The 17,316-nt window shown below is 44.5% G+C and overlaps 1 protein-coding gene across 1 annotated transcript in view; it reads right to left on the minus strand.

The window, feature by feature from the left end:
• LOC137436829 (estrogen-related receptor gamma) overlaps positions 1-17,316 on the minus strand; it is a 58,562-nt gene that overhangs the window by 36,208 nt on the left and 5,038 nt on the right. Inside the window, exons 3-5 of the mRNA XM_068130977.2 lie at positions 15,928-16,295; positions 5,404-5,520; positions 2,013-2,123 (exon numbers count right to left, since the gene is read on the minus strand). Coding sequence (XP_067987078.1) covers positions 2,013-2,123; positions 5,404-5,520; positions 15,928-16,282 — 583 coding nt within the window. The 5' untranslated portion in view covers positions 16,283-16,295. The remainder of the gene's footprint in view (positions 1-2,012; positions 2,124-5,403; positions 5,521-15,927; positions 16,296-17,316) is intronic.

The raw sequence follows: 17,316 nt of genomic DNA on the forward strand, positions 1-17,316 counted from the left end.
TATGCAAATTTTATGCAAATTTTTGATGAGGAGTAGAGTTGAGGGGTCTTTGAGGGCTTCATCGAGGTGCTCTCGGTTGCAAGACTGGGTCATTCTGAGAAGCACAGCAGGGTCAGAGATCATGATGTTCTCCTCCTCAGTGAATCTCTCCATCAACAGCCTCTCCATTGCCTCACACACTGTTTTGAGGCAAAAGAGGGACTTTGCGTAGGCCTTTCCACTGAGAACACCTTTGAGAGATCCACTTGTTACTAGTTGTGCCTCAAAGAGAATCTCTGCATATCCAGAACCACGCATCTTGTGTCCAGTGAGCATCCCGATGTAGTTCATGGATGTGTGGAAGGGTCCAATCGTTACTACATGACTAGCAAATTCATTTGGCCAGCGCCAGATGATGGGAAGGGCTTTCATGCAGACACCCAGATCAAATGTATTCAGGACCCATCTCTGACCCACCTCAGCAGTTGCTGCCTCGGAACGCTTCAGTAGCTCACGAACAACTGCGTTGTCTGTGATCGGTTGGTGGATAGGCGTGCAGTAGTCGACTGTTGATTTGCTGGGTGGGGGAGAACCAGTTGCAGAGGTGAAACCCCCTAGCCCAGGCACAGGCTGCAGGCCATTGCCATGCCATGCAGGCACCAGGCACAGACCGATCACAGACAACGCAGTTGTTCGTGAGCTACTGAAGCGTTCCGAGGCAGCAACTGCTGAGGTGGGTCAGAGATGGGTCCTGAATACATTTGATCTGGGTGTCTGCATGAAAGCCCTTCCCATCATCTGGCGCTGGCCAAATGAATTTGCTAGTCATGTAGTAACGATTGGACCCTTCCACACATCCATGAACTACATCGGGATGCTCACTGGACACAAGATGCGTGGTTCTGGATATGCAGAGATTCTCTTTGAGGCACAACTAGTAACAAGTGGATCTCTCAAAGGTGTTCTCAGTGGAAAGGCCTACGCAAAGTCCCTCTTTTGCCTCAAAACAGTGTGTGAGGCAATGGAGAGGCTGTTGATGGAGAGATTCACTGAGGAGGAGAACATCATGATCTCTGACCCTGCTGTGCTTCTCAGAATGACCCAGTCTTGCAACCGAGAGCACCTCGATGAAGCCCTCAAAGACCCCTCAACTCTACTCCTCATCAAAAATTTGCATAAAATTTGCATAATTTTGCATAAAATTTGCAGCAGTAATTTGCATAAAAATGGTATGTGGGACATTTTTTCAGCTTGGGGCCATAGCTAGTCATTTTCTACACATTTTTTCCAATCTAGAAACACTGATTAGAAGTATATCTCCGGGGGGTGCAGGGGGACCTAGTCTTCCTACTAGACTACAACAGTTCAGGGACTATCCCTCGATGAAGCCATGTGGAACGGAGAAAAATACAGCACCAACGGAACTGCGGTGGAAATAACCTCATAAATGGTGCGAGCAGAAGAGCGATGTTGTAGAAAAGTATACTCAAGTCTTTCTTTCTTTTTTTTCTTTTTTTTTTGTATACAGGATCGAGGCTCGTGAAAGAGCTAACATTTATCACACAAAAAATCAAAACAGACACAAAATGTATATAATAAGGGGAGCTATATAATAAGGGGAGCGGTAGACAAGATGGGAAGAGAAGGGGAAGCACACAAACACAACATTTGAGAGCAGGTACACTGGGAGATCTGTGGGAGGGAGAGGGCTTGGGGGAGGTGGCATGGGAAGGGGGTGGGAGTGTGAAAAGTATAAAACACAAGGATACTACAAGGACTTCCAGGAAAAAAGTTGGTATTTCAAAAAAGTGTATCTGTGGTGAAATTAGCAGGGGTAGAAAAGATCAAGGTTTTGGATGGGGGAAGATAAGAGATGGTGGTGAACAGCTGTTTTAAAGACCTGGAGGGAGGAGTGGGATTGAAGAGAGTGAGGGAGTTTGTTCCAGAGGCGGGGAGAAAAGAGGAATGAAGGAGTGAAGAAATAGTCTTGATAGGAGAAATAAGAATAATAAATATAAATGAAGAGGGCTTACGAGGTTTCTTAATTGGCTGCTGTGATAAAGAAGATAAGTAGAGGCTGTTCTCAGAAGCAGTCCTCCTTTTGTACTTCTGCCTCCCTCCACGCACACGGTCAAGACGCACACCTACATAAAACAGGTAGACAAGCAGCAGTAAAGTATAGATTTCTTCCAAATCCTAATGTACATTTGTTTCCATTCTTAAATGGTACAATAGTCAATCACATATTAGCTTCAGAAAAATGGGCCCATTCAGACGATCACTTCCTTCTTTACTGTGCTCATCTTTCATCTCATCTTCGCCAAATCTCTCTTCCCTTTTGCCACCACTTCCACTTCCACTCTCAATTTCTGGTTTCTTTAATTACCTCGGCTACCAAAGTTGGAAGGAGGTTATGTTTTCACCCCTGTATGTCTGTCTGTCTGTATGTGAGTAGGACATCTCAAAATGTTATGCAAGGATTCGGACGAAACTTGGTGGAGAGGTTATGTGTGTGGCAAGGACGAATCGATTAGATTTTGCTGAAGATCCAGATACGATAAATTTAATTTTAACGATTCTTCACCATTGAGAGATAGGGCCAAAAACGATATATACAGTAGCATGACATCTCAAAACGTTTTGGACGGATTATGACAAAATTTGGTGGATTATTTGGGTAAGTGATAAGAACAGGCCAATGAGATTTTGGTTAAGGTCCGGATGCAGATCCGGCCTGTCAGTGGTCTACAAAACCTAAACTCTTCAGCCTGGTAGAAGATAAGTAGATGGCAGACAAATAGACAAATTGAACAATGCTCTGTCGATAAGTGTATGGGTACAGCGGAAGTTTAACGCTAGTGCACCTAGAACTTGATACAGATAACATACTGGTTATAATACATGGCTGTAATGTTTGCTGAGGTGAACATCATATTTCAAAAGATGTTTTGGGTAAAAGCAGAACAGGTTATAATGTTGGGGTTAGGAGAACAGAGAGGTATGTGCTCTACCCAATGCCGTTCTCGTTTCACATATCCCCCCTCCCAATTCAGTTCCAATCACAACTTGCATATGTAAATAATAAAGCATTTGTATGCCACCAGTGGCTGCTGGTTGCATCATTGCTGGGAGCGCTGCTGATGCAATGCCCCCGGTTCCCAGTAATGTGGTACTCATTTTCCCAGCCTTGCAAGATCAGCAGGCTGAGTCAACCCATCTGGTGTTATTTAACGTCACGACAGGGGCTCAAACTCAAGACTCTAAGATCTTAAGCTAGCCATCTTAATGGTTAAGCCAACACCAGGCTGACTTATGTAATACGGAAATACTCCCAAAATTAAAATACAAGTTGCAGTTACTAATATCATGTGAAATGCCTTATTTTCGAATTTAATTGCTTCCTTTCAATCTTTCCACAATTCAGCACTTCGTCGAGACACGATGCCACGAGTAAAATAGATTGAGATGAAAGCAAATGTTAAAAAAAATAAAAAATTTGAAAGGACAATTTGAGGTGAATGCATCAATGGATATGTCTCCGCCTACGTTGGATATAAACCCACTATTATGTTTGATCTCAATTAAAAGCCACATGAGAGAGAAAATAGAGATAAGCAGAAGAGAGAAAAACATCAGTCACTTGTAACTCGAGTTAGGATCTGCAAAATGGTTGTAACAAATCATTTGCATATCTGTCGAGTAGTGTATGGGTACAGCGGAAGGTTAACGCTAGTGCACCTAGGACTTGATACAGATAACATACTGGTTATAATATATGGCTGTAATGTTTGCTGAAGTGAACATCATATTTCAAAAGATGTTTTGGGTAAAAGCAGAACAGGTTATAATGTTGGGGTTAGCCTTTGACCTGCACAGAATGATCACTGATCTTTCCAGTTACTTTTGGATTTGAAATCGCCTAGAAAACACATGTTGCTGGTAAGAGGAAGAACTTTCACAAAGGATCTCCCCCCTCGGGGAATACAAAGGAGAAGAAGAGAGGAAGACTATGTCACGAAATGTCGATCGATCGATCCACAGCAGCAGGCGAGTTTTCCAAATGTATATCTATCTATCTATAATTCCAGTAATCTCTGTGTGTATGTGTGTCTGTGTGTCTGTGACCGCTGTTTCTCGACAACCACGGGTCCGATATACTTGAAACTTGCCAGGTATATTGCTGGGGACCCGAGGATGTGCCTTTTCAAGGTTTCATATTAATCGGACAAGTAGTTACCGAGCTATGGCGATTTAGCCGTTCGCCGTTCGCTTTGGCTTTGCGAATGGACCAAACCATTTCATGTAAATAGAGGGGGGGGGTTCTGTGGTCGTTGCGAATGGACCAAACCATTTCATGTAAATAGAGGGGGGGGTTCTGTGGTCGTTACTGCCACGTGGTTTCAAAGTTTTTTTTTGTTGTTGTTGTTTGCACGCATGTTTTTTTGCACGCACGTACGGGCACCCACGTACGGGCACGTCCTAGTCTATCTATAATTCCAGTAATCTCTGTGTGTATGTGTGTCTGTGTGTCTGTGACCGCTGTTTCTCGACAACCACGGGTCCGATATACTTGAAACTTGCCAGGTATATTGCTGGGGACCCGAGGATGTGCCTTTTCAAGGTTTCATATTAATCGGACAAGTAGTTACCGAGCTATGGCGATTTAGCCGTTCGCCGTTCGCTTTGGCTTTGCGAATGGACCAAACCATTTCATGTAAATAGAGGGGGGGGTTCTGTAGTCGTTGCGAATGGACCAAACCATTTCATGTAAATAGAGGGGGGGGGGTTCTGTGGTCGTTACTGCCACGTGGTTTCAAAGTTTTTTTTTGTTGTTGTTTGCACGCATGTTTTTTTGCACGCACGTACGGGCACCCACGTACGGGCACGTCCTAGTTACACAAAACCAGACAAGGCACAGCACAGCACACCATAAACTCACCAACTCACCCAGGCACCCTGGGACCCCAACTTTTTCTAATTCCGTGAACGAACATTGCTACATCACAGGTGATGAAGGTTGTGGTCAAGTTTCATCGAAATAGTGTGTGTAGTTTCAGAGGAAAAAGCAAATTCCTATTTTGGGGGTCAAACCTGGATCCACTTTGACACCCGGTAGCCCCCCTTAGATCCCGATATTTTTTTTATGCCGTGAACAAACTTGAGTTGCAACATACCAAGTATAATTTGTGACAGGTTTGTGCCAGAGAAGAAACTGCAAGTGTTTACGGACTGACGACGCGCCATTGCATAAGCTCCCCGGAACTAAGTTCCAGGTAAGCTAATGTGAAGCTGACTGAATGAAATGATTTGAAAGAGTTCTGATTGAAAAGAGGGCACAAAAGGAGTTTCTACAGAACATACTGAATTAGGAGAGGGTCATTCATTTTTTTAAAGGTACCTCATACCAATTAATGCTCCACTCACCTTCTTTCAGCATGCCTACTTTGAGACACTTCATGAAACGACAAGCTTGGCAGGACTTTCTTCGACGCTTCGTTATTTCACAGTCACTTGCTGCTGGGCAACTGTATTCAATATTTCCTGCCAAATATGGTACAAAGGGAAAGCTATCACATAAAGTCAAAAGATAACTAGATATAATCTCAAAATGCAAAAATCTCGTCTGCATCCGCTTGTCAAAAAACACATGAAAAAAATTGCAAATTTTATTAACAAGCAACCCATTGACGGCAATGGTGGGGAAAACCCGCACGGTGGAGAAAACCCCCTTGGGGAGGGGGGCAAATGAATGCGCTACAACCTTCATTGTGTAACCCTTCGTCATCCTGTAACGTTTGGTTGAGATTGGATAAGTAACGACAGAATATATTGGTGTCAAAAATTCATCAGACAGACACAAATGGCGTATTTTTGTATGATTAATCTTCTCCATATTATCTTACTAAAGGTTCGTTGAAAATTTGATGACAACAGCTCAAATGTTAAAAAGCTATGGCCTGGACAGACACATTGAAGCTAAAATGGTAAATAAATAAAGAAACACGGAAGCGACTAAATGAAAACCCGGCCGTCTCGAGGTGCACAGCGACAGACGGGCTGATACGGCCTATTTCTACTCACTGTGAATTTGCCCTTTGACATTTTGACCCAATTATTAATTAGTGGGTTTTTTGTATACATACAGTCACGTGAAAAAGTAAGTACACCCCATGTAAAGTTTTGACCTTTTCTACATATTTCAACATACAGCTATTTGATCTTCATTTCAACAATATTGATAGATAAAGGTGATATAATATAACAAATATCATGAAACATTTACATTTTGTAGTCCATTGTATAATTTAAATAAACATAAATGCCATTTCCTTCTGTGGAAAAAGTAAGTACACCCTTGGCTCTAATAGGTGGTATTGCCCCCTTTGGCAGAAACAACCTCAAGTAGGCGTTTCTTATAACTGTCTACCAGTCTCTGACATCGACTGGGAGAAATTTTTGCCCACTCCTCCATGCAGAATTCTTTCAGCTGTGCGATGTTTGAGGGGTTTCTTGCATGCACAGCTCGTTTCAAATTCCCCCACAACATCTCGATGGGATTTAGATCCGGGCTTTGACTTGGCCATTCCAAAACCCTCCATTTCTTTCTTTTCAGCCATTTCTTGGTGGATTTACTGGTATGTTTAGGGTCATTGTCATGTTGCAAGGTCCACCTTCGGTTGAGCTTCAACTTTCCGACAGATGGCCTCACATTATCCTCAAGCACCCTCTGGTACAATGAAGAATTCATAGTGGATTCTATGATGGTGAGCTGCCCAGGCCCTGATGCAGCAAAGCTGCCCCAAACCATAATATTTCCACCACCATGCTTTACAGTTGGTATCAGGTTCTTGTGGTCAAATGCTGTCTTTGGTTTTTGCCAAACATGTCTTCTGGTACTGTGGCCAAATAGCTCTACCTTTGACTCATCTGTCCAGAGCACATTGTTCCAGAAGTGCTGGTCTTTGCCTCGGTGTTCATTGGCAAACTTTAGTCTTGCCCTGATGTTCTTTCTGGACAGCAAAGGTTTCCTCCTGGCACACCTCCCATGTAGATCAAATTTGTGCAGCCTCTTTCTAATGGTAGACTCGTGCACTTTGACCTCAACAGTGGCAAGAGCTACCTGTAGGTCCCGTGATGACATTCTGGGGTTCTTAGAGACTTCTTTCAGCATCTTGCGGTCTGCTCTCGGGCTGAACTTGCTGGGGCGGCCTGGCCTGAACAAGTTGGCAGTTGTTTGGAATCTTCTCCACTTGTAGATGATCTTCCGGACAGTCGAATGATTGATTTCAAATTGTTTGGAGATCTTTTCAAATCCCTTCCCAGACTCATAGGCATCTATAACCTTCTTTCTGAAGGCCTCAGAGAGCTCTTTTGATCTAGGCATGGTGACGCCGCACACTTCAACAACAAAGAGCAAACCAAACCAAATGTCTGAGGTTTAAATAAGACAGGTTCCTCCAAGATCCTCTCGAACGATGTTCTAATCATTTGCACCTGAGCTGGTGCACCTGATTCTAATTTTAGGTATTTGAAGTAGTGATAAATGTAGGGGTGTACTTACTTTTTCCACATGCGAAATTTGCATTTATGTTTATTTAAATTATACAATGGACTACAAAATGTAAATGTTTCATGATATTTGTTTTATTATATCACCTTTATCTATCAATATTGTTGAAATGAAGATCAAATAGCTGTATGTTGAAATATGTTGAAAAAGTCAAAGCTTTACATGGGGTGTACTTTTTCACGTGACTGTATAGTCAGGGCTTGTAGAAGAGCTAGAATTAGTATACTGAATGGATCAGGACACAACCGCACCAAATAAACTTTTATATCAAAGATAGTTTACGGAAACACGAGCAGCACATAGGGAAAACACGAGCAGCACAGTTGAAGGCCTCGAGGCAGACTCGGCCAAAAAGGGTGTGGGGAGGAATGAGGGGCAGGAGAGGATGCATAGGGTGGACAAGATGGATAAAAAAGGAAACTTTCAGAAGGGAAAACTGGAAATTTGGAACGAGGGGGATTGGGGTGAGGTTGGGGGTGGGAGTGGGGGGAGGAGAAAAGAACATGGTTTTGGATTGGGTATAGACCGATCCGATAAGGACGATCGGGCCGCCTCGCCGATAGGCGGCGCTGTTGCGTCCGCCATTACTGGGGGTATCCCGATCCAAACTTAACTCCAGCTCTCTGCGCCAGCACAACTATCATCGTGATCGTACATGAAAAGTGTCCATGATAATCGTTCTCAAGTGTTTCTCGATACGTGTGGAGCGGTCGTGGACACCTGGCACCTGAAGGCACACGATACAAACCCCGTTTGCGGCGATATCGCCGGGCACCGTAGGCGCACGGCCATGCCGCCCTGAAGGCACCTGGCACTTGGGGGTACCCGGTTTCCACTTCCACCTGCACCAAACCTATTTTGTTAGCAACCGCGTACCCTATGCTACGCCATGCCGAGCCCCCTTCCGCCTTCACCCCGAGTTTCTCGACCACTACGATAACGACTCCTCTGACCGACCCGACTAGGTGCCCGTCTCTTCATCGACTCCTCCATAGGGCCAGGTCTTTCCGGCCGTACCACAGCCACCCCGCATGGATTCTTCCCTCAGAGTCCACCTCCGCCCGGGCCGGCCACCTCTGGCAACTACGGCTAGGCCCCGAGTGGCCGCTGCCGAGCCCCAAGTTCCTTCATCACTCGGGTCTCGACTCGTCTGGCAGACCCGACTGGGCCTCCGTCCCTTCGGCCTGGCCGCCTCACCGGCTCCTCATCGCTTCATCGACTCTTCCATACGGCCAGGTCACGGCGGGTGTATCACTGCCGCCCCGCATGGATTCTTCCCTCAGAGTCCACCTCCGCGCGGGCCGCCACACCGGCTCCTCACTGGTCGTATAGCTCGGTGGACCGGTCGTATCGTCCACGATTCCATCTTCTCTGATGAATACAACACAACAACAACATGCATTGTAAGGCCATTTTCCCTGCTAGAGTGGAGGTTAGCCTGCGGGGGTTCTCTGATGAATCTAACAAACAAATATATTTTGTATCGATATTCTTTCGGCAAAGTGAACTGAGCCCGGTAACTGCATGTAATCTGAATGCTGGAGAGCAAGCCAAATGAAGCGGGCACCTCCCACCTATGGCGGCGTCTATAGAGGGCGCCCGTCCATTGAACCCTCCGTCAGATCGGTCTATAGGATAGGAGTTCAGGTGTGCCAAGGAAGGACTTTGTACGATGGAGGATGCCCAGTCAGCGGCTAGCTTTGGAAGCCAACTTTGAAATATGGTTTCCCAAAAATCAGCCTCTGGAAGAAAAAAAAAAAATCAAGGGAACATAAACTTCCTTTGTGTTTTGCATTGTTTTTTTTTTCTTTTGTTTTTTTTCCTTTTGACAGTGTGGAAACAAATGCCATCATGCAAGCTCTACATCATCTCATGGCAACTCTAAGTACAGCCAGGGTACTTGCTATACATCCAAAATGCATTCCAGAAATATTTGACTTATAATGAAATGATGGATAGTGGGTAATTTTTCCCCACAATAATTAACATAATTAGGGGAGGGGGGGGGGGTGGATGCGTTCCAACAATGGCTAAAGTTTCATGTCATCATTTACATTGCTGATGAGTATTAGCTAAGAGGAGAGTAAACTGATCCTTTGAAACCTTGATGCCAGAAGCGCTTTTTTCCCCTCACAAATATGTACATCTTCGATGGCATCCATTTAAAAAAGACCAGTTTTGTCTACATAGAATATGTGTAGGGGCTCATAGCCACCACCTTTGATCATTGCCTTCAACGTGCTGGGAAACATCAGTTGCATTAGCATCGGCATTTTCACTTTCGCTCAACACTCGCATGTTCTTGAATCCATACCGTGACTGACATCGGTGGAACCATCCGTGGCTTGCACAAAATGTTTCCTCTGGTGGTCTACAAACTCTCTCCTTCCCCCAGCCCCTCCTTCCAGAGGTCTTTGAATAAGCTAACAGTCTCTTCTATATTAGACCAAGTCTGATTGAGGTCTTATTTTTATTAAGGTCATTCAGCCAGGTAGAGAGCCTCATCACAATTTTTTTTTCCATCGCCTACCTTCGTTGACGAGTTATCTTTACATTAGAGTGCTGAGCATTTCCTGGGGTTTCTTCAATAATTCATCGGCATCGTTTAAAATAGTTTGAACAGCCATTGGCAGCAAACCAAGAAAGCGAGTGATATCAGCTGGTTGTTCACTCTTCTTATTTCCTTTTACGATGCCGAAATCGACATCGAGTCAAACTACTGCATTGCCACTTGTGTGCAGTGCAGGTTTGCAATTTTTGATACCACTTCGTTTACCACTCATTGTTCAACGATTACTGTGATACAGTACACAATAGGGTGTCACTAAAATGTAAAGTTTGGATTTTTCATACTCCCACCCCTGGAATCTATTCGATTAGTAGTAAAAACTTTGGCACTGAAAAATCATTTGGATTAAATAACTTTAAAAGGTCACCCCCGGGGTCCAAAGTTTAAAAAAAAAAAATTTGAAAAATCAGATTTTTGTATTCCAATCAGATTTTTTTATTTAAATAAAACTATTATTTGTTCATATTTTTTATAAATACGAATGACCGATGAACATAATATGTTCTACAATTCTACATATATAGAACATATAGATTCTACAATTCTACATTCTACACGTATAAAATTATCGACGTCTCTGCAGGCTTCTTCTTCAGTTTTTCCGGTCATCCATTTCCCTAAGCCTTATCATTTTTCCTTATCCAGCGTCCATTCCTCTTCTCTCAATTGTTCTCCTTTCAACTCCCTAAACCACATCAAAACGCGGTTCTTTTAATATCATTCCTGCTTCCAAAAAAATATTGATATTTCTACGCACAAAAAAACAAACAAATAAAAATTGCAACACGTCAGTCATCTCCAAGATTTCACAGTGATTGGTCTTGCATAGAAATCATATTCTACTTAATCTTTCTACAGATGAATACCCGCAAACAGGTATACTTGCTACGAACAACGGTGGATGAGGTGAAGGGATGCAAGCTTCCCTCATATAGGCAAGCATTCGGGCATTTCTTCTACCTTCACCATGAAAAGAAACTGACAGTCCGGGATGCATTAAGGGAGTCTTGTCGAGCAGTGATGGCTTTCTGGGATAAAGCTCATATTCCAACCAGGCTCGAGCAACATTGCATGAGCAAACTACAAAAAGTTTTCGAGGAGTGGAAAAGGCCTCAAGAAACACGCTTCAAGGACAAGTGATTCACACAAGATGAAGGAAAAAGAATTCGTTGAACGTTTAGATCATGTCTTTAACATCGCCCACGCTGATGCTGAGAAACTGATCAAGTGCTGAGAGGATTGGGAGTTCCTCCAGCAGCAGCGTCATCGAGGACGTCCCGGCTCAATGACAGGTCTGGACAAGACTCATCAACGCCAAGCCAAATATCGTAATCGACAGCAGGAGGAAGAGGAGAAACGAAGAAAGCGATCACCAGATTAAATGAAGGCAGTATCTGAGGTAGCGGTTTTAGAGTCATCGTCTTCAAGCGCAGATGACAGCCAAGAAGAACAAGGAGCATGTGGTGGATCGTTCACGCGAAAATGAAAAATGACGAAGAACATCATGACACCAGAATTGGCGGCAGCGCTTGATCGTACACACCTCTAGTCAAGGAAGGCCATGTATCTGCTGGCCGAGGCAGCTACCAGCTTTGGTCATGATGCCAGCGAGTACAACATCAATTGTGGGTCCATTCATCATCAGCGTGAAAACTTCCGCGTCCAGATGGCTCAGCAGTTGAAGACGGAGTTACAAGTGCAGCATCCGTTAACTGTTCACTGGGACGGGAAACTCATGCAAGGTCTGACGTCACGGGAACATGTTGACCGGCTTCCTTTTCTTATATCTGGCTCCGGAACAGAACAGCTCCTCGGGGTGCAAAAGCTTTAGTCAGGTACTGTGCAGGCACAAGCAAATGCCATCACAGAATGCCTAAATGAATGGAGAGTGACTGATCGCGTCAAAGGCATGTGTTTCGACACCACTGCGACAAACACAGGTCACCATGGGGGAACTCTTGCTCTTCTAGAGGAAAAACTTAGAGGAGACCTCATGTACTTTGCGTGCAGACACCATGTCCTAGAATTGGTGCTAGGAGCAGCGTTTGAAGCAACCATGCGGACAGCATCAACTGATCCTGAGATTCTACTCTTCAAGCGCTTCCGTAGTCAATGGCTCTTCATTGACCAGCGACAATTCCAAACAGTGGACACAGATGTGGTCACCAAAGCCGCAATTTCTGAATTCAGAACGGAACTCATTGAGTTTGCCAAGTCACAGGCTCATCAAGTGCGTGATGACTATCAGGAATTACTTAATCTTTCCGTCATCTTCCTCGGTGGAATTCCACACAAGGGCGTCAAGTCCCGTGCCCCTGGTGCCATGCACCGGGCTCGATGGATGGCTAAGGTGCTCTACGCCATCAAGATCTGGCTCTTCCGTAACCAGTTCCAAATGACAAACACTGAGGTACGCGGAATTTGAGATCTCACTCTCTTTTCCATTCTTGTGTACATGAAGATGTGGACAACAGCTTCCCAATCTATCGAAGCACCGCTGAACGATTGGGAATTGATGAGGACGCTCATTCGATATTCGGACAATAATATCTCTGATCCTACTATGAAGAAGCTTGCTGCGCACCTATGGTACCTTTCGGAAGAGGCAGTGGGTCTAGCATTTTTTGACGAGAGGATTTCGACGGAAATGAAGTGCAACATGGTCAAAGCGTTGGACGAGGAAGCCACTGACAGGCCACCAAGACGTCCTCGTATTTTGGAAGCTACATTCCTCAACGATAGCAAGGGACTAGTACAATTGGTCACGAAGAACACCCGTGGATTCTTCTCAAAACTTCAGTTGTCAAAAGACTTCCTACTCCACCATCCCAGTTAGTGGACGTCAAACTCTGACTACGTGAAATCTCTGGCTCTGGTCTCCAAACTTGCGGTGGTGAGCGACAGAGCCGAACGGGCTGTGGCTCTGGTACAGGAGCTGAATGGAAAGTTGACATTGAAAGACGAACAGTTCCAGTTCCTCGTCCAAGTTGTCACCGAGCACAGAAAGCGACACCCAGCTCCAAATAAATCAGCATTGATGAAGATGTGAAGGAAGTATCAGCGTATGAGCATCGATATTCGTATCATTTGCGTTTTTCCAAATTCTACTATTGTTACTTTGCCATTTTTTGAATGTATTACCTCATGAAATTATTTTTTACATTTTTACAATAAATATTATGTTCGTGCAATTTGCGTTTTTTCAATGTCCTACTTACATTATGGTATTTGGTTAAAATATTATTATACGACGGCGAAGCTTACTTGGTTGTTCGGGGCAGCGGCATCCTCCCAACACTAAAAGGGGTAACGTCTAATGGAATACCAGGAAGCCTGCTCTTAAGCAAGAAAAACCCGAAATCATGAAATAAAGGAAAATGGTTATTTGGTTTATTTCCAAGAAGTAGAAAGTGATGTGAACAAACGGACATTATTTAAAGTTGAATGGGCGACCTCCAAATGATGGCTAATCAGGACCAAATTTCTTCTACTCAGTTTTTAGACTAAGTGGAATAATATTACACGGTGAGACTGAAAAAAATCCATCTTTAAATTTCCGCCCACTATTACTAGTGACACCCTAGTACGCAACGATAAAAAATACAGTACTGTACAGCAAGCAGTGCAACAATGCACAGTGTGAGATAGAGTCTGAGTGGGAAAGGACACAGTGCATTGTGGGATGGAATGCTGGGAAGCTGGAACGCAATCGTTGTGGGGTGGGACGCCTGGTGACTGATCTTCCATCCAATGGAGGTTAGTGTGGGGAATTGTCAATCGTTTTGGAGGAATAATAAAAATGTTCCTAAGTAACTTATGGACTTTCTAAGTTGAAGGCTCTCATCGGCATCGTTTAAAATAAAAAATAATGATTTCCATTTATGGGTAATATTTTAGGGAATAATAAAACAAGTCAGCATCCAGCCATTCCAAAATTCCATTCTACAGTGTGGCCTGAAAGTCGCTTTACCCCTCCCCAGTAAAGCATCCGTTTCATTCAAATCCATCCTTCAACTCTTTTAATATACAGGTTTTTATTGTGCAGAACTTATGCTAATTAATCAGTGATTGAATCTGTATGCGCTCCATCATTCTCTTTGCACCATTGAATTCGTCGACAAGTCCTCTTAGACATCTCATATAGAATTTGTGGAGTCACCTGTGCGAAAGAGGCCACGACTGCAGCACACAATTATTCAATTGTCCCATACCGGTTTGTCGACACTTTCTCTTTGATGAAGCCACACAAAGAGTTGTCTGCAGCCGTTAGATCTGGACTACGTGGTGGCCAAGCAATACATTTAGCAGGGGTAAAGTGACTTTCAGGCAAGCCTGTAGATTTGTTTTATCAGCGAGAAAATTGGTTGTGGAGGAGCTAACACAAGGAAATAATAGAGAAGAAAAATAAAACCATTTTATCAGCTAAAAATTTCATGAAGCAGGCACACACGTTACTTAGGACAACGACTGAAGCACCAATAGACAGGGAAAATGGTGATGGATAATCGGTTTTCTTCTCTGTCATGGACGAAGGAATTCTCAACCGGTACAAACTACAAAGTCAAAATAGAAAGAGCAGAGGTGAGCCACCACCTTGCCCACATAGACAGAGACAGCAGTGCTGAATATGAAGATGCCAATTAGTTTTCACCCCTCAGCCCAATGGGTCAAGGGGTATTGTCGTCACGGATGTCGTCCGGGCGGGCGTCCGTCAACTTTTGGTTTCCGTCAATTTCAAGGAGAACGGCTTGTCCGATTAAATCCATTTTTGCAGTGTGTGTTGGGGTTGGGTAGAGGAAGGTTCCTTTCGAAAATGGGCGCGCTGCGATTTTCAATATGGCCGCCACGGCAGCCATCTTGAAATTGGTTTCCGTCAATTTCGAACAGAACGGCTTGTCCGATTAAATCCATTTTTGCAGTGTGTTGGGGTTGAGTAGAGGAAGGTTCCTTTCGAAAATGGGCGCGCTGCGATTTTCAATATGGCCGCCACGGTAGCCATCTTGAAATTGGTTTCCGTCAATTTCGAGAAGAACGGCTTGTCCAATTAAATCCATTTTTGCAGTGTGTGTTGGGGTTGAGTAGAGGAAGGATCCTTTCTAAAATGGGCGCGCTTCGATTTTCAATATGGCCGCCACGGCAGCCATCTTGAAATTGGTTTCCGTCAATTTCGAACAGAACGGCTTGTCCGATTAAATCCATTTTTGCAGTGTGTGTTGGGGTTGAGTAGAGGAAGGTTCCTTTCGAAAATGGGCGCGCTGCGATTTTCAATATGGCCGCCACGGTAGCCATCTTGAAATTGGTTTCCGTCAATTTCGAGCAGAACGGCTTGTCCGATTAAATCCATGTTTGCAGTGTGTGTTGGGGTTGAGTAGAGGAAGGTGCCTTTTGAAAATGGGCACGCTGCGATTTTCAATATGGCCGCCACGGCTTCCTTTCACCATGCATGGGCTGAGGGGTTACGACCGCTTTGCGGTGCTATTTATTCTATTGGCTAGGGGGGCACAATCCTGGACGGGTAACCACTCCAAATCAGAATACTCGAATGCCTCATTGTTTTCAATAAGCTGGTCCTCATTTTGCCGACCTCACAAGGATGGCGGGTTGCGTCAAGCCACCTGGTGTTATTTCAATGGCGTGACTCAAACTCAAGACCCTAAGATCTTAAGCCAGCCATCTTAACCGTTATGCCAACACCAGGCTTCCCCAATAATGAAAATGCATGTGATCAACAAATGACATAAAATGAACTTTGAATGTACTTAATATCCAACCTCACAGCGAGCACCAAGCAGCAGTAGTAAACACCTACCCTGGATTGTCCTTTTAAAGAAAGCCTTGCAGGCTTCACACGATGCCACTCCATAGTGATAACCAGAGGCCACGTCCCCACAAACGAGGCACAGCCGTCGTGTCATCTCTCCCAGGACAAACTCACATTTTGGCACCGTGCGAACCTCCCCTACACCAGCACCACCAGGAATGCCGGCCAATCGACGACCTCTTGTTATTGCTTGGGTTGAGGAAGCTGCAGCCCATCGGTGAGGCAAAGAAGACAGCTGGTAGGATTGTGGCAGTGCTGGGGGAGAGCAATCACTTTGGGAAGTTGGGGTTCCAGGTTCCTCCTTGATGTGTATCTTGTGAGGTGGGGGGGAATCTTCTGCCATGCTTCACAAGAGCCTACAAAAAAGAAAGATATGTCATGTTAGGCATAGAAAGTGGAAAAGGAGAGAAAGATATGGGACTAAAAGGAACACTCTAAAATCTATTGCAAGCAAATTGGATTTTTTTCATAATTTTTGACAACTGTTTTTTTATATATATATATAAATATAAAATCTATATCTATAAAACACAGTTTGTGTGTGTGTGTGTGTGTGTGTGTGTGTGTGTGTGTGTAATGTTACCGATAGACTCCTAAACGGAGAGGCTCACGTACTTGATATTTGGCATAGACATAGCCATTGAGCCTGGGACGAACATGGCCGAGACCATATTTGACGAGATCCATATTTTTTATTCATATTTACCTCAGCGCATTTCAGCGAAGTACCCGCTAATCTCAGCCGGTTCCAGAGCAGCTCGCTGATTCGCTCAGAGCGATCACGTGATGTTCCATTCCCACCGCCAGACTGATTCGCTCAGAGCATTTCAGCGAAGTACCCGCTAATCTCAGCCGGTTCCAGAGCAGCTCGCTGATTCGCTCAGAGCGATCACGTGATGTTCCATTCCCACCGCCAGACTGATTCGCTCAGAGCGATCACGTGATGTTCCATCCCGTCACACGTCACACGTTTTTACACCTTTTATGCGATCGTGTTTTGTATCGATTTTGTGCGATATGAATTAAATGTCTTTGAAACAGCTGTGAAACGTCTTTCCACAACCCTTCCGTAACCGATTGGAGCAGTTTATTGCCGCACAAAACGAGATCCGCGAAGCAAGTTGGTGGAGTCGTGCTGACCAAGATGGCGACACGGCGGCTTCACTTTTCACGGAGTATGAGCGTTCTATATATTTTCAATTCAGTGTGCCCATGATTTGTGGCATAGACATGACCATTGGGCCTCCACAGTGTAATTTGTGCGAGGCTTTTGTCCGAGTGAGCTTGAGTCGAGAGGGCGAATGTACGGGTTGGGAATGTACAGGTCTCCCTTCCCCCGCCCGGCAACGCCGGTACTGGAGGACGTCACAGGATCGG

This window comes from Myxine glutinosa, chromosome 11 (assembly GCF_964187855.1).
Source record: "Myxine glutinosa chromosome 11, kmMyxGlut1.1, whole genome shotgun sequence".
NCBI classification, from domain to species: domain Eukaryota; kingdom Metazoa; phylum Chordata; class Myxini; order Myxiniformes; family Myxinidae; genus Myxine; species Myxine glutinosa.